This window comes from Epinephelus lanceolatus, chromosome 8 (genome assembly GCF_041903045.1).
Source record: "Epinephelus lanceolatus isolate andai-2023 chromosome 8, ASM4190304v1, whole genome shotgun sequence".
Taxonomy (NCBI): Eukaryota; Metazoa; Chordata; class Actinopteri; order Perciformes; family Serranidae; genus Epinephelus; species Epinephelus lanceolatus.
This window is the reverse complement of record NC_135741.1, coordinates 16,494,582-16,512,636: the sequence shown is the minus strand read 5'-3', so window position 1 is coordinate 16,512,636 and position 18,055 is coordinate 16,494,582. Positions and strand designations below refer to the sequence as shown.

General features: G+C 43.0%; 1 protein-coding gene and 1 long non-coding RNA gene across 3 annotated transcripts in view; one reads left to right on the top strand and one right to left on the bottom strand.

Moving 5' to 3' along the window:
• Positions 1–16,484, top strand: part of nup210 (nucleoporin 210) — a 44,098-nt gene extending 27,614 nt beyond the window's left edge. The window contains exons 27-40 of one of the 2 annotated variants that reach the window (XM_033629530.2): positions 456–587; positions 878–1,036; positions 1,415–1,506; positions 1,637–1,811; positions 2,491–2,666; positions 4,085–4,305; positions 5,394–5,530; positions 6,317–6,431; positions 7,487–7,633; positions 8,527–8,777; positions 9,942–10,146; positions 11,046–11,165; positions 13,067–13,144; positions 15,246–16,484. In XM_033629530.2, the coding sequence (XP_033485421.2) occupies positions 456–587; positions 878–1,036; positions 1,415–1,506; positions 1,637–1,811; positions 2,491–2,666; positions 4,085–4,305; positions 5,394–5,530; positions 6,317–6,431; positions 7,487–7,633; positions 8,527–8,777; positions 9,942–10,146; positions 11,046–11,165; positions 13,067–13,144; positions 15,246–15,349 (2,112 nt within the window). In that variant the 3' untranslated portion in view covers positions 15,350–16,484. Of the gene's footprint in view, positions 1–455; positions 588–877; positions 1,037–1,414; positions 1,507–1,636; positions 1,812–2,490; positions 2,667–4,084; positions 4,306–5,393; positions 5,531–6,316; positions 6,432–7,486; positions 7,634–8,526; positions 8,778–9,941; positions 10,147–11,042; positions 11,166–13,066; positions 13,145–15,245 lie in introns of both variants that reach the window. The other variant, XM_033629529.2, reaches the window with a different exon arrangement.
• LOC144464137 (uncharacterized) lies at positions 918–2,728 on the bottom strand. The gene is made up of 3 exons (XR_013491932.1): positions 2,589–2,728; positions 1,662–1,823; positions 918–1,051 (listed from the first exon to the last, which is right to left on the bottom strand). It is a non-coding gene; the product is annotated as an uncharacterized LOC144464137 (long non-coding RNA).
• Positions 16,485–18,055: the final 1,571 nt, after the last annotated feature.

Sequence of the window (18,055 nt, the reverse complement as noted above, 5' to 3'; positions counted from 1 at the left end):
TAAAGGTCCCAAAAAACTCAAACCAACACCAAAACGGCTGGACTCACTTTGAATCCCTTAATAACCGTCAAGTTATTTTTGTCATTGGATGCTAATGGTGGCCCTGTCGCTGTGTGTGTGGCCGGATAGACTCTCACTAACAGTCCCCGATGCAGAGCTCACACTCCAGCAGCTACAACCCATACAGTCTGTGGTGTGGTACAGTCAAGCACAATGTATTTGACAGGGTTGGCAGCTCAGCGTGCCAAAATGCCACCAAAATGTTCAAAAGCATGCCTGACCTACACATGGGTATCATATGGAGTATGCTATTGGTGTCGGTATCACTTTAAGGGTATCTTGTTGGTATCACTTTTTATGGTATTTTAATTTTTTAAATGATACACTCTCGCTCTTTTTCTATAAGCAATATTGTACTCACTGATTGCCTTCATTCATCTTCTTTCCTTTTCTAGATGCCTGTATATGTGATGGGTCTGACCAACAGTCAAACACCCTTCTCCTTTGGTAACGCTGTACCTGGCCTCACCTTCACGTGGTCCACCACCAAGAGAGACATCCTGGATGTCCAGTCGAGACACACCGAGGTATCCTGCACTCAGTATTTTCTCTCTTGCATTTGATGTCACATGCAGTTTCAGCCACTGAACCGTTCCTATTTTTGGCTCCTGTTGTCTCTTCGATCCTTTTATCAGATTGACTTAAGATGTGCTGTCCTTGCAATACAGTATGATTAGAACTCAAAAGCAGCATCTGCCTCGTCTCCACTTCCTTGTCAGGCTCTGTCTTGTCCCCGCTTTCCTCATCACTGTTGCCTTTTTATTTGATTTGCTGCTGCTATTTTTGCCATTCTCTTAATGGCGCCTGTCTCCTTCAGGCTAACGTGGAGCTTCAGTCAGAGCACAACTTCGGCATGAGGGTGACTGGGAAGACAAGAGGGCGGACAGGGCTGAAGGTGGTGCTCAGAGTTACAGACCCCAAGGCTGGGCAGCTGGTGGGGAATCTGCAGGAGCTCAGGGATGAGATCCAGATCCAGGTACAGCTCTGTGGCCTAAAAAAAGCGCTGTAAACATTGTATCTGTGTGTCCTGAGCACTAGAATTAAAGATACTGTAAATGCAGATATTTTATAAAGACCTCTTTTATGGACTACTTTGCTTATCATAACCATGTCCCCCTGCTGCTTCTTCATAATAGAGAAAGCTGGCATTAGAGGCAGCAGAGCACTGAAGTTGCTGAGCTTCGGAATATCTGCAGTTGTTAACTTTTCAAAGTGATAAGAAGGCAGATTAGTTTGAGCTGAATGCATCCAGCTTCAAACTGCATTAAACTATGACATGTCACTTGTCCCGAAACATCAAAGAATGATTAAAGCCCTCTAATAATTGGAGTCTCAAAAATTTGCTTTGATCAAGGTCTATGACAAGCTACACATGCTTAATCCCGAAGTGGAGGCCGGGGAGTTACTGATGGCTCCCAACTCAGCCCTCAAACTCCAAACTAGCAGGTGAGTTACGAGTGCCTGCACAGTAGTTTTTGTCTAGTGTATAGGCGGATGTGTGGATTTCTCTACCGGCTATCATTCCAAAACGATGTAAACGTGCACATAACCTGATGCGATCGTGTTTCTCTAACAGGGATGGTGTAGGTGCACTGTCTTACCGGATGCTGGATTGCCCTGACCAGGTTGTTATCGCTCAAGTGGATGATAAGGGCTCTCTCTCCTCTGGCTCTCTTACTGGCATCTCCTCTCTGCTGATCACCTCCCAAGAGACCTTTGGTGTCAATCAAACTCTCATCCTCGCTTTGAAGGTCAGTCAGCCACTGCATGAAAAGTGTTTCACATTTGTGGTTTTAAAAGCAACATCCTCTGGTTATTATCCAAAATCTGTTTTCAGCGACCTCTTACCTGCTGTTATTATGTAAGACGTGCTTGTCAGTCTGCTGAAACTTAATGTTTCACATCCAAATTGCCCAGTTTAATTAAAATGGGTTGAACACTAAATTACGATATGGCAGTTTATTAGGAAATATGACAGAGTGCACTGCAGGGCTGGAAATTGAGCCTTTCGAAGTGTAGGTGTTTGAAAAGTGTTCGTTCAGGCACTAACCTGGCATACAGGCTATAAGAAAAATGCTGCTTTTCTATTTTCTGTTTGCATTTTACCCCCAAATCAATTGTCCATTTTTATTTATAAGAACAAACAACAAACCTCAGAAATGGTTGAACATAAAAGCCCTGTTTTCCCATTCATTCGACCTTAACAAGAAAACACAAGGCATATTCTGATATCATAGATCTTTGTGTGGCATCTCCGTCATCAGTCATTTAGAGCCACATATTGTTACATCAGCTACAGGCTCATCCTCATTGGGCTGAGGTGTGTGGATGCTCTGTGATCATTAACAGCAGTATTGACCCTTGAAATGACAGCTGACATTGTCCCTGCAGTTAATGAGCGCGGCACTCATTCTTCCCTTCATTCCTCAGGTTGTCCCTGTGTCCTATGTACGCTTCAGCACCACTCCAGTGCTCTACACACACACCAAAGAGGGCCTGAAAGCCTTCCCCCTGGGCATAGTGCTCACCTTCACTGTGCACTTTCACGCCAGCACCGGAGAGGCCCTCCACAGCTCCAACTCCCAGCTTACGTTTTCCACAAACAGGTCTGCTAACACACAGTCTTTAACACTTCTCACCATGTTGCTGTCATTTACTTACGTGATTCATAAACATTGTGAGTTAAGGAGTGACTTCTAGACAAGCAGAGGAGGGAGGAGGTTATGTTTTGTAGTTTGCTTGTTGCCCTAAAGTTCTTGGCTATGTGTATATATAGAGAGAGTACCAAAGCCTCTGTTTGAGTGATCAGTTCATTCAACCTGGCACAGCCTTGTGTGACCTAATGTCTCCTCACAATTCAAAATCTGCCAGAGAAATCCCACCAGTCACCCTTTACCGGCTGAACAGTGAATTCATTTTATTAGGCATGTGTTTGTCCATCATTGTTAAGCCAGTGTTAAAATGAAAAACAAGGATTCTTGACACAATATTGATTTTTTTTTTTGTACGTATTTGACATGTTGTGTCCTTATGATATCGATTCGCACAAGATATATCCAGCGCTGACAGTCTTTACCTAGTCTTTGCTGTGATGCACCGTGCTGTTGGTCTTTGGTTCAGCCTGCGTGCGATCATATCTGCAGAGAACAACCAGAGTAGTCGAGGTCATGGCAGGGTTTAGCGGCAGGCTGCGCCACGAGTTCACAACATTAATTTACTGGACTGTCCCTTCAACCTCATTTCTGATAGAGTTGTTTCCACCTCAGTGAGTAAGCTAAATTAATGGGAGGCGTGTCGGGCAGGGAGGAGCATTGCTGCCCTCGCGATGAGGGACTCCCTCATCTGTCTGCACAATAAATTGATTCTATTACCTCGTTCTCCAGGTGCTGACGGGCAATTTTAGGGGAAAAGTAAAAAATCAGAGTAGTAAAGTGCGGGTAGTCTTGGGACTAAAAGGGGCTGGCCTGTGATTAGATCCTTTTGAGTCTCCGAGGAGCCAATCAGATGTTACAGCTATCTGAAGTTTGTTCACAACAGATAAATAAAACAAAACAAGAAATTTATTCAGAGGAAAATATATAGATAGAGTAGAACTATTGTAGCGGGAAGGAAGGAAAACACTCAGCTAAGTATTCTTTGCTGGTAAGAACTGTTCTCAATAGCTTGTGTTTTAAGCATATCTAATAGTATTGACCCAATTTTACCCAGCTTACCGAGTTCTCAAGTAACAACACTTCCACACTGAGCTGAGTTGGAGGATAGATTCACCTGCTTCTCCCATAAATGAAAATAGGTGAAGCAGGGAATACTAGCAGGTTTTTTGTGCTATTGTGTTGATGTTCAGTATGTTGTGTTACTAAAAGATACATTTTTTAATACATTTTGTGTCATTTTTTATGTGAGTTTCATGTATTTTTTAAATATAACAAGTAGTCTCTTCACTGTGTCTGAAATTAACTTATTATTGATAAGTTGATTAGTTACACATACGTAATTCAACCCGTACCTCTGTTCTGTCCTGCAGAGACGACCTGGTGCAGGTAGGGATTGGGCCCGGTAACCACACTCTGACAGTGCGGACGATCAACGTAGGCCTCACTCTTCTTGCAGTGTGGGACAGTGAAAACATGGGCGTGGCGGACTACGTTCCACTACCTGTCGAGCACGCCATCCACCCCGATGAGGCCCACAGACTGGTGGTGGGGGATGTGGTCTGCTTCGCTGCCCAGCTCACCAGCCCAGATGGTGAGACATGTACATGTTAAAGCAGCAGACTGTTTTGAATGTATGTTAGTGGTCGGAAAATAATGATTTTGAACAGATGAAAGACATTTAAAGGAGCTGTGTGCAAAATTCAGAGCAGCAAACCACCACTTGATATGTAAAGATACGGCGGAGTAATGGCGTCCTGAGCAGAGAATGAAGTCTTGCTCCTTCTGTGTGTTGTATTCTGAGCTTCTTTTTGGGTTGTTGTGGTATTGTGCAGGCTGCAAATGCATGTCAGTGCATGTGAGTCCCTCTGTGTTTATCCCACTGGCTAGCTCATCGCCGCCACTCTGCACTGCACTCGAGGTACATTACAAGTTCACAGGATCCATCATTTCCATGCTTGTAAGAGGCCATGGCGTGCACTTGTGTTGTGTTTTGAGAGACGGTAGATCTGTTTCTCATTTGCATGAAGTTGAATCTCGGCAACTTAATGCAAATCAGGGGCGTCCGGCATGACTCACAGCCTCAGGGACCTCCAGAAACACGTTTTAACTAATCGTTGTTGATCTGAAATGATAAAGCAACTACACTACATGGCTTATTTCTCGCTTAAAATGTTTTCGGAAACACATTTCATGATCTGTTTTTGGAATATAAGAGTTTCCAAATGGGTCACCATCTTGGTCCCATTTGGTGACAATGTTAGCTCTTCCAGCACTGTTGCTGTTGTAAACACACAGTTCCCTCCATGTTGGGAACCATGTGCAGAGTATCCTGCCCCAGACTCATGAATCATAGATATGCTCTTAATGTCACGTACAGCTCCTTTTAAGTTGATAGTAAAGATTTGGCACTCCATTGATGACAGCCTCGTAGTGTATTATCTGCTTTTGTGCTCCTCCACCACCATTATGCTGTTAAAATTTATTTCATTTGTTCTCTGTGACTAAGTGGAATTAGAATATTTCTGATACTGCATTTTACTGAATGCTCTTTAAGAATGAAGTAGCTATTTATCTTAAGTCCATTTACATTTTAACTTTTAGCTGAGGAGATCCTTAAGTTTGTTTTAACAAAGTGTGTGTATTTTTTAAGAACTGGACATTATCGTCTTTTCTCTGCAGGTGTTCATGGCACTTGGAGCTCTTCAGCTAATGGCGTTCTTCAGGTGGACCCTAAAAGTGGTGCAGCAGTGGCCAGAGACTCCGGGACGGTGACTGTGTACTACGAGATACCCGGTGTTTTGAAAACATACAGAGAGGTATGTTATCTGAAGGCGTTGGCGACTATCTAAGCTGCAATGCTTCACTGACAGACTGCGCATCCCTTTTAGTCATGACTGTGAGGAATGAGCTATCAGGTTATGCGATAATTATGCAAACAGCACACCTCTCCGTTTTTTTATTTCTACTCTCGACATCTTTATTCTCCAGAGATTCTGTTCCTGTCCAGCAGTGCATCGTACTGTATCAGTCCTTCAGCAATATATCATAATGAGCATAAAAGGCACAGCAGATGTATAGTATATCCATCATTACCTTTCAGCAACACATTATTTCTGCTTAATGTGTGTGCTTGACATTACCGCTGTTGAGATTCTCATACATGATGGAGTGTGGACAGGATTAATTGGCTCTCTCTCAGTGTGTCACCATACTTCATCCAGTCATGCTCCTCCCTGCTCGTGAGCTGAATGTAACCACGCTATCTTATATGAATATTTTCTATTAGCAGAACAAGAACTGGTGTGATTTGTTGCCAGGTATTTTATCATCAACAGAAAGGTGCTCACACGCAATCGAACGCAACGAACTGAATGAAGCGATGAAGTTTTTTTTTTTCAGTGTGAGAAGAGGCGTTGATAGAGGTAGCAGTGATGTTACATTAAACACTCAGCTGTGTTTAAATTAGTTTTGTTGCACTGTCAGGTCTGATTGATGTAAACAATTAGCTGTGGATGTAAATTATAATGTGATTATTCCAAGCACACACCTGAATCTGTTTGAAGGATTTATTGGCTGTTTTCTTTCTCTGTTTGGTTCTTTAGGTTGTAGTTGAAGCAGCTACAAGGACAGCTGCTATGGCGCAGGCTACACCTGTCAGGATCGGCAAGGAGTCAAAGGTCATACTCACCACCAGAGAGAGAGGAACCAACCTGATTGGTACTGAACTGATTCCAATGTAGTCAGCATTTGTGAAAAGAATAGTTCATCAAATACACTTAACTGGCTTTCTTGCCAAAAGTTAGATCAGAGGATTGATACCACTCTTAGTAAGGTATGGTAAATATGAAGCTACAGCTAGCAGTCTGTTAGCTTAGCTTAGCACGCTGCACAAAGACTGGGGAATAAAAGAGGGAACCAGCTAGCCTGGCTCTCACCTTCCAGCACCTCTAAAGTCTAATTTCTGAGCATGGACTATGCAGGATTTTCCCTAAAAAATGTATAGACTCATACAAAAGTAATCCCAGGTGAGGTCGGGCTTTTTGCACAGGTAGTGGCCAGGTAGTAGCAGCACGTATCCACAAAAGAGCTCTGATAATTGCGGACACAGCGCAGAAAAAGCGAGGTTAATCGGCAAGCGGACAAAACTTGTTCCAAAATGAGAGAGAATCTCTTTTGGGTTTGCTTTCACTTCCCTACCTTTTAAAATGTTTTGTCTCGTTTGTTGAATCTGTACAAAAACCCAAGTGACAATCAACAATTCACTGTTATAAGGATGGATATGTGCTGACCTGCAATTTTAGAGTGTGCACTGGTTGCCTGGCAACTGCACAGAGCAGATAAATAGTCCGACACATTCCCTCATGAAGCAGCGAATTGTTGTTTGCTCATGGATGGATTAAACAAACAAAATCTCATGTATTTATTCGTGAGCTTTAGAGGATTTTGTTGCCCTCAAACAGAGCTAGGCTAGCTGTTTCCACCTGTTCCCAGTCTTTGTGCTAAGCTAAGCTAACCGACTGCTGGCTGTAGCTTCATATTTAAATGAGAGTGGCATCAATCTTTTTATGCAACTCTCAAACACAAAGTGAGTAAGCGTATTACCCAAAATTCTCTGCTCTCATTTCTAACAGCCTTTACCTAAAATACTTACAAATAAATGAGAGCCATTAATATTCATATATATATATATTTTTGACCTAGTAACAAAGTGTGTAATGAAGCACAGGTGTTGTATCTGATGCCAGTGTGCTCTGCTCTGCTCTGCTCTGCAGGAACCTGCTCCTCTGCCCAGACCAAAGCGATTTCTCAGCTGCAGCCAGAAAGCTCTGTCAGCTGCCATCTCAGCTTCACCAGTGATGCTATTGACTTCCCCGCTAATGATGTCTTCAAAACGCACACCAGCTTTGACTCCAGCACGGGTAAGGCTGATCTGAATTCACACCAGAGATCACAGCCATGGTCAAAGGAGCAGCAAGTCTTTTATATCTGTGTATAGGCTGTAAGCATTTTCACAGCATCTGACAGTATTGAATCATTTTATTTTATTCAGATGCAGTGCATTAGGCCTTATTTACTCCTGCAGCACTGATGTAACCTTGTTTTAGATGACTAACATGAGTCGATTTGGGCGTCTTAGCGGGATTAAATCCTCTAGTTTTGATTTTGTTTTCTTTCTTTTACATGTACATCACAGATCAGTTAAAACCACCTTTTAGCATCTCTTAACTCTCCATGCTGAAATAGACTGTTCTGACATTCACATCATCTTCTACCTTTTTAGAAGCGTTCAGTTTTCCAAAATAGTGTTACTGTTAAACCCAACCTGGGCACACTGTTTATGCGTATGCTGTGCACGACTGGTGGGGAAACACTTTTTACAAGGGCATAATCAATATCCATGGAATGAGTTTAGCAGGGACTATAAAAGGTGTCCAGGTGATGTATTGAACTAAGGAGACTCCTTGTTGCTTGGAAGCACTGGTCTAATTGTGTTTGGGGTTTGGGACTTCACCCCAGTTGTTGGCCTCTGTCTGAGGGGATCCACTGTGTGTGTGTGTGTACAAGGTTGTAACCACTCAGCCGAATCCCACCGAGGTCCTAATGGGAGCATGTGATTGCAAAATGACCCTGACAAATTCGGACATTAGAGCTGAGTGGGAATATATATTGCTTTTATGTATCTTTCACCTCTCTGAGACCACACTGACGCTGTGAGATCCTTTTTTTTTTTTTTTTTTTTTTTGTCCCAAATGCACACATCAATAATTTATCTCGAGCCATCACTTCTCCCTCTTGTGAATTCTCGCCCCAGGCTCCTACACATGTTCCATAACCTTGCAGCCAGCAACTGACCAGCAGACTCGTGTGCTCAGCATGTCCATGACCAACCTGCTGGTGAGGGCAGGCCTGGAGGGCAGTGCCTTCTCTGGGGAGCAAGTCAGCGCCAGGCTGCCAATAGAGCCCGGCCTCTACTCTGACCAGACTGAGCTGCTGCTCTCAAACCTGCATCCATCAGCTGAACTCACCGTCTACGGTCCCACGGCTGCCCTGTCCAACATGGAGGTCAGCCAAAACACTGCCTCTAGTAGAACCTCTAATAAATATAGCAGATCATTTTTTACAGTTTAGCATGACCCTTGTTAAAATTAACTTCCTTTTAAGCTGAGGTAGGCAGTTTTATTTTTGGCATCACTGGTCAAAATTCACATAATAATCTTATAGCATATTGTAATGCAAGAGGTCTGAGAGAACTCTAGACTTCTGCTCCTCCTCTGGCTCTATTTCAGGCTCTACAGAATCCAGCCTGCGGCGGTAGACTTTGGCCAATCACAGGTCATTTCAGAGAGAAGCCATTTTTTATGGCTGTTTTATAAATGCAGATGCAGAGAAAGTTGCTTCTCCAGCATTGGCAACAACTGCCTACGCTGCAAAGCAACCACAACACAAGGCTTATCAAAAAGACAATCTGAAAAGAGTTTGATAATAAATTCCATTTAGAAAAATAAATTCAATAGCGGCTAAAAATGTTGCTAATAGTTTCGCTTTCTGCGAACTTTAGCTAAAGGCTCTGGGTTTGGCTTCAAGTTTATGTAGCGAACATCTGCAACACTCCCTGCCGTCACAGACCACCTCATCGGGAGAAGGGCAGGCAGCAGCTCCAGAAACTAACCCCCCTTCAGCAACCAGAATCGGGCCAACGCAAACCTCAACCCATTCTCTGCATTGGATCAGCAAACTCTGATGCTACCGTTACACAGTTAGACCCAGCACTGCTGCCGGCCATGGCTGGATTGAAGCTGCTACCACCAAGGATCATCTCTGGAGCTGCTGCCTGCTCTCCTCCTAGCAAAGCAGTCCACAGCGGTGGACAGCAAGGCAGAGGGACCGTGGGCTGGTTAGCTAGCTAGGTCTTGACCATTTGTGGTCTGATAAACATAGAGAGAAAGAGCACAGCGACCAGGGGCTGAGCAGATGCACTGTGGCCATCTGCAAAATGAAATAAGAGTAACTAAATCAATATATGGAAAACAGGGGGTTACTGTAGGAAGTGCTTGCATATGCCTGTGGATGTCTGGTGGAAGTGGCTTGGGACAGCAAGGGGAGAGCTGCAGGAGGACGGTGTCTTCTCAAATTCTGCCCTTTTTTTTAACTTTTCCAGATTTAAGCCTACCCCAGCTTAAAGATCAAAGTATACTGTATGTATATAACACTTTTCCACACCTTTAGGTAGTGTCCACTTCCCCCAACATCGCTGTCCGAGAGACTGAAGTACACCACGGCTTCCCCAGTTTCTCAAAGTACACCGTCAGCGCTGTGGACCCTCAGGCAGCAGGCTCCGCTTCCATTTCCATAAGCAGCACCTCCAGCAGCCGGGGTATCGTCATCCCCGTCACTTTGATTCACATGGCTGATTCCAACGCTGCCAAGCAAGGTCAGATATCTTCTCAGTGTAAATGACGAGGCACTGTACCTCAAGTTACAAGGTGATTTCTAAGCGTATGTTGTTTAAGGTCAGAGGAAAGGTATTAGGGCTGTCACCTTTTTAAAAGAAAAATCAAAGTTTGAGCAAATCTGAAGCAACACATAATCCCCCTTCTAATTAATTTCCATGCAATCCACATAGCCTAATCCTAAAATACTTTGTCGAATTAACAATGCTCCATTAATTCCTGGTGCCCCCGCTGCCTCGCTGAGTGACAGGCTTACGTTACTGTAAGGCAGATGCATTTTACACCGTCAGCACAACATCCTCTCTGGGCCTTTGTCCACAGTTTTTCCATTTATGGTGTCAAATTCTAAATTCTGCCTCACATTACTTCCCGTATGGTTTGTCGTCATGACTGTCAGCGTTGCTCATAGCTTTTCCTTATCTCGGGTTAGTAAATATAACAACAGTAGCCCAATTTACTGAGGACAACAGGAATGCACTGGGCATTTGAGGAACATCCCTGCTGGCGTACAAATCAGGGGCTGTTGTGCTGATACACTGAGAGTTTTAATCCTAAGAGTAGTCATGAGATATAAAAAGGGAACCTGTATGTTGTCATGACCTCATAATGTAGCCATTTTTGTCTGTTTAGTTTATTTAACAAGGAAATCTCTGTGTATTGTTCAATCATTTTTCCGTCATCTGTACGACATTAGCACACAGACAAGGCAGATTTTCAGAGACCATAATTTAAGGCTGATTTCAAATTTCACTGCCACTGTTACGAGCATCATTATCCCTCAGTGCCACGGCTAATATTTGTTAGAGTGTCGTCGTATGTCCTCAGCACTTTGAAGAGGTTTTGACAGCCTGTTATCTCGTCCTCTGCTCTCTCTCAGCAGCTGCTCTTCCAGTTGTTAACATCGAGGGGGGCCACTCCCTGCACAGCTTCATCAACTGCTACCAGATGATGTTCTTCACTCTGTTCGCTCTGCTGGCTGGTACCGCCATCGTCATCATCGGTGGGTCACCTCATGTCTGTAGGAAAAGCTATTTTTGGAATTTGATTGATTTCTAGATCTGAATAAGTAGAAAAAAGAGTATGGTTAATATTTGTGTTTCCCAACTGTTGCCCTTGTTCTGTTTTTTGGAATATGATATTCAGAATTTCTAAAAATACATTGATCGTGTGTGTGTGTTTTTGGAGCAGGGAGCCAGTGCTGCCAAAATATTTACCACTCTGTCAGAGAGTGGGGACCAGAACATGTTTGATGTCATTAAAAGCAAGGCAAGAAGCATGGTGTGCAACCGAACACACTTTCCTACCAAATCCAGACATCTACTGTATGACCAAATTAGTGTGCCAGAAAAGGCGGCAATATCTTTGAATTACATTTATACACAGCATCACGGATAACCAAATATTAAACTTGTCTGAACATGGTTGATGAGCAGTTATTAGAAAAGTAAACAGACTCTCTTTACTGTGTGAGGAAACCAAACCTTTATGGCTGCATTAGTGATTTCCATGGACACTGAATAAACAAGGTTGTACAAATGCTGTGAAAATTAATTAATGTAACTTCCTCAACTTATTTTGGTTCTTATTTATAAAGGAGAACAAACATATTGGGGGAACAATTATAATTTTTTTTATTCAATATGCTAAAAGAAAGTAATATGAGTACAGGTAGCAGCGATTAGTTTTATTTCCCTTTTGGGGAGAGATGAAGTTGTCTGGGTTTGGTGTTAATTGCTTTGCACCATACCTAGCTACAGTCCTTTGGCAATTGAACCTTTGCTGAGTCCCGCCCCCAGACGCAGACTGGCCAATCACAACAATGCATTGGGTTGGCTCAAACCAGGGTCTGTGCTCCATTTATTCAGATTTCCTTCATTTTCAGGCTGGTTTTGTGGATTTGGAGCTAAATGTTGTGCCTGGGGCACGTCGTGTATTAATGATACTCGTTACCTGGAGAGGTTGGAAAAAGATATACGTTTCTTCCCTGTTCCAAAACCAAAATCAAACCCTGAAAAGTGTAGGGTTAGCTAGCTTGCTACTGAAGATATAGCCTACTGAATGTATACACATGCTGCTTTTGCTTTTTAATGATTATAACAGTGAAACAAAGACCAACCCTGCTGTACAGGAACCAGTGAAGGGAAGCAGGGAAACTTTGCTCATATTCAACCAGCTGTGTGGCATGGCATTGTGTCCCCTGGAGATCCCTGCCCGTCCGGTGGCAGAGATCCAGGTGCTGGCAGCAGCACTGGGGCAAAGCCAAACACCGTCAATCTGCACACACTGCGATGCCACACAGCTGGCTCAATATCAGCAAAGTTTCCCTTTATATTCATTGTCTTCTGTGGCGATCAGCAGTGATGTGGTGGTTCACTTTTACACTGTGATCTGTAGCCTGTGTAAAACTGATCTAGTTGGAGGTACCATGATACTAATACAGTGTTTAAACTCCTGGGTTATTTAATGTGATACTGAGGTTAAATATTTAGTTTCACATTAATGGTTTTCAGTTTCATCTCGTAATTCTTTGTGTAATGGAATCAGGTTCATGTGAGTTGAGTGTTAGAGGCTGTGGGGGTTTTAATTTTGTCCGTTATGATTTATACTTTTAATGCATTTCACTCTCGTTGTAATAATGGCTTGTGAAACATTTGAAAACGAACGCCTCCAACATTGCAGGACACCGCAGGGTCAGCTCGTCTTTCATACTGTAACAAAAGCAATGTAACCTTCAAAACTGAAGCATTGTCACAACACGGCAAATCTGTGTTCGTCAACGGCGGTCACGATTTCAAGCACCTGAAGTTGTGAAGAAATTGTGTGATTCCCAAGAGGGTTTTTTGATACTGAGCTCTTCAAACACTGTGGTGATGTTTTTAAATGTGTTTTTATCCCCTGCAGTCCTCCACACTGTGTTCAGCCCAAGGGAACAAGCTTATCACCATGCTTTCATCCAGAGGACACCGCCACCCATCTCAGGTAGGACACTGCCACTGTGACACTTTATACCACAGCTATTAAGTAAATAAAGACTTAGGCATATATTCAAAGGGATATACAGCTACATGTCAGAACTTGAGCTCCATCTCGCTTTGCTCTTAAAGCAGTAAAGAGAAGTTTGTACAACCCCTAACACAGTGTGACGCCACGAGGCTGTAAAGCTCCACTGAGAATTAATTAGAAAAGATAGAAGAGGTGTCTGACAGCATCCAGGACAATTTTCTGGCAGTCACAATAGATTTTTTGATGAAATGCCAACTCACCCGTCGTAAATTAAAGCTCATCTGGATGTAAAACCAAGCAAAAAAAAGCGTTGTGTCAGTCCCCAAGTCTCCAATTTATTGTGAACGACTCTGCCGCAGGCGGTGTTTGATATCACAATTTATGGCCTGTGCTCTGGCTGCTACAGTATGTTTGAGAGAGATCTATACATGCTTCCAATACAAATTAGGCTGTTCGTGTGTGACTTTTAAACCAAGGGGTATTTCCTTATTTCCTTTTTAAATTCTGCTGTATTTGTCAACCTTAAAGGTGCACTGTGCAGGAAATGTGAGCCACTGTTTCTCAACAGTATTACCAGTGAAAGTGAAAACCAACCTGAGTCTTTGTCAGCTTGATGTTTCACCTCTCGATATTTGTGTGTTTTTTTAAGCACTGTGTCCACAATTTTTGTAGTTTCCTCTTGGATACTTGTTGCTTGCCTCGTATCTGGTCGCTACCTCTTTATAAAATCCCAACGTCACTTGCACACTGTGCCCAGAAACGTCCCGAACATAGCAAAATAAGAAAACAAAAAAATACAGGCAGAGGGCAGAGTCTCTGTTGCTCGTGGTTTTTACGTTGCTACATGCCTCACGTTTCTGCACTCTAGGAGCCTGGCGTTTTTGCCAGAGTGCTCTGAACTCAAGTTGAAAAAACTTCAACTCAAAGCAGAAAAACACCCCATATCATCTGTTTTGTCGCCATCTTTTTTCCCCATTGTCCAATCGGATCATTTGAGAGGCGGGCCTTCTGTGGTGGTCACAACAATAAGTTTACAGTTGGTAAACAATGGAGGAGATACTGGTGGTAGTGGTCACTTGATACCCAGAGCTATACAGCCCAACAATAGACCGCAGGTTGTCAAACTGCTCCCTAGTCATCCTAAAATATGCCTGGAAACGGCCATCATGGAGGCAAAGCTCCTGGACCAACTGGTGGTACTCCCCATGATCCACCCTCTTTATTAGGGTCTCATGTACCCACACAGATCTCTGTTCACTGACAACCTCTCACCCTCAACCAGAGCTACAGCACGTACCCTCTGCCTCAACATTTTAGGAACTAGCAACTAACTACTGTCACATAACCAAAATAAATAGATAAGCAGTAGATTGATTACACGGGAAGGTTAGAATAAGGAGGCTGGCAATACATACAAACCACAAATAAGATGAATAAGTGAGCTTGTGCACCCCACGGTCTCTCCAACTCACTCCCCGCCACTAGAATACCCTTTGCCAGGAGGAGAGCGGACGGAAGCTCTGGCGGCGGACCGTCAGTAGCGGCTGTATCAACTCAAACTCAGCCAGAGTTCACAGCAGGCTGGATCTCATCTGTGTTACCACAGCGAGAGACAGTTTGCTGATCTGGTGGGGAGTTTGCACTGGGCTGGATGAATTGCAGTTGCTAATCAAGCAGCTGAAGGTCTGTCCTCAGACTGTGCACTGTTTACTGCTTTCATGCTTCGGCTTTGTTGACGTCATGTTACTCTTAAACTGCCAGAATAAAGGGAGCAACTTGTTTCCACCTCAGCATTTGAATCATATTGATTCAGGCATAAAAAAGTGTTTAAAAATTGCCATACTTAAGTGAATCAATTTTTATGTGTGTTTGGAAAAGCCTCGATAGTTTACCTTTAACAACCAGCAACTGATTTCCACATATTTCTTGTTTATTTCTCTCCACAAAGTGTCTGGTCTATTTGATTTGAGTCTTTATTGTCATGCACACAAAGTGCCCAAACCTCGTGGCTTTACAAGTCACCAAGGAGCAATAGTGTCTTTATTTACTCTGTGCTCTTTGTTGCTCTTTTTTTCAGGTTTAGACTCTCCGGTTGTGAACTCCTTCAACCGCACAACACCGAGGACGGACCCAAACAGCAGCCCCAGGTCGCGTCTCTATTCTCCAGACTACAAGTCCTGATACAGCTCTCTGTCTGGTCTCTATTCTTCAAAAGCAGAACACCACAGGCCATTAATGCATATTGAATGTGCCTCTGTCCCTCAATACAAATGATGTGGGATGTGACTGCAGAATCCCGTTTTTTTTTCACTTGTATTTACTTGTTGGTACAGATGCTTAAAAGAAACCTAATTTTTCCGAATAGCAGATCAGTTAGGAGCTGCAAAATAACAACAGGGCTATTTTTCTTTGTGTGTACATTTTGTGTGGAAAGAGATTTATATATGTGTGTCTTTTTTGTGTGTGTGTGTGGTTTTCCATAGAAATGGCTTTTATGCAAAACCACTCCGTTATTAACTGACATCCTTTGAAAAGTGCTTAAAAAACCAAACCGCTTTTTGTTTGTATGCTCATTACGTATGTGCTCCTTACATTTAACGTGAAATTTAGTAACTCAGGATAACCCTCATTCTTGTATGCCAGAAAGCAAACAATAACTTGAAAATGTTTATAAAACGTCCTTTGTTGCAGCTAAAACATTTTGTGAAAGTGCTGTCCACTGAAATCCATGATGAACCCTTCAAATGTGCATAATCCTGACTCGGGAAAGGTTCGCTTATTTCTGTATTTCTGTTCTGGGCATTTAAGTTCCTCATTATTCAACATCACTGAGTTGTTTGTTTTTTTTTGAGCCACTATGCACGCAGCTCCTGTGTAATTCATTAATGTGAAACAGTCGAGGAATGTGAACCATCATTCAGTTTTTATCCCGGTGTTGCCTCAGCGCAGAGGCAATCAAATGTGACCTGGTGTCAGTTCTGAATATGTAATGTTTCTGTTCCACTTTGTTTTTACCCCCGACCACATTTCCGGGAGGAGATTAATGTAGCACTGTTGACTCGCAGACACAAGAGTGTGACTTTGTTTTAAATGAGGTATTTTTGTATTTGAAGATATGAAAGCAAAGAATGGTATTTATGTTAGCTAGTGAAATTGAGTTTTACTGTAACAGGAGTGTGTGACAATCAAATGGCTTTAGCGCTGTTTTTGTGTTAGTCAGGCCTTACAATCGTATCTGAACAGCTTTCAGACACACGTTTGTTTGCTCGCGTGAATATGCTTTTGCCTTTTTTCTAAATAAAGTTTGTACTTTTCATGTTTGGCGTCGGCCTTGTAATCATTCATCAGATACGTTAATGAATCTATCTTGCTTTGAGAGGTTTGCAAAACGACATTAACAGACAAATAACGAGCATCTTCCCACACACAGAATTTTGACTGATGAACACAGACAGCTGAATGACTAGATATACACACATAGATCCAGTCTGAACTAAATACTGCAGCTTCTCACCCACTTGCAACACTGAACCTGCGAGTTTCTGCTCTAACTTCCCAATGAATTCATTTTCTGCATCAGCGCTATTTCATTTATCTGTTCTTTCAGACAGTTTGTTTTCCTCCTTGTTGCCTTTTGTTGACATATTATCCATCTTGTCCTAATTTATTTGTTTGGTCAGAGGTTTTCACAGTTTAGTAATTCCATTGTTATTCACCGTTTTTGTATTTGTGAAGTAGCTGCTCAGTACCAGCGTTTTACTGGGAATTATTTTAACAAACTCACTGAGTGCAACACAAGAGCATATACATTCACTGTCCACTTAATTAGATACACCTGTTCAAGTGCTTGTCAATGCAAATAGCTAATCAGCCAATCACGTGGCAGCAACTCAATGCATCCAGGCATGTAGACATGGTCAAGACGACCTGCTGAAGTTCAGACCGAGCATCAGAATGAGGAAGAAAGGAGATTTAAGTGACTTTGAATGTGGCATGGTTGTTGGTGCCAGAAACTGCTGATCTACTGGGATTTTCACACACAACCATCTCTAGGGTTTACAGAGGATGGGCCCAAAAAGAGAAAATATCCAGTGAGCATTTGATGCCAGAGGTCAGAGGAGAATGGCCAGACTGGTTCAAGATGATAGAAAGTCAACAGTAACTCAAATAACCACTGGTTACAACCAAGGTCTGCAGAAGACCATCTCTGAGTGAACAACACGTCAGACCTTGAAGCAGATGGGCTACAGCAGCAGAAGACCACACCAGGTGCCACTCCTGTCAGCTAACAACAGGAAACTGAGGCTACAATTCACACAGGCTCACGAAAACTGGACAATAGAAGATTGGAAAAACGTTGCCTGGTCTGATGAGTCTGGATTTCTGCTGCCACATTCAGATGGCAGGGTCAGAATTTGGCATAAACAACATGAAAGCATGGATCCATCCTGCCTTGTATCAACGGTTCAGGCTGCTGGTGGTGGTGGTGTAATGGTGTGGGGGATGTTTTCTTGGCACACTTTGGGCCCCTTAGTACCAGCTGAGCATGGTTTAAACACCACAGCCTACCTGAGTATTGTTGCTGACCGTGTCCATCCCTTTATGACCACAGTGTACCCATCTTCTGATGGCTACTTCCAGCAGGATAACGCACCATGTCACAAAGCTCAGATCATCTCAAACTGGTTTCTTGAACATGACAATGAGTTCACTGTACTCCAGTGGCCTCCACAGTCACCAGATCTCAGTCCTATAGAGCACCTTTGGGATGTGGTGGAACGGGAGATTTGCATCATGGATATGCAGCCCTGCAGCGCTGTATATAAATGCAAAGTTCCCTCGTATAAGAAACTTGTGGTTTTGTTTTTTCAGCAATGGCTGAATTCC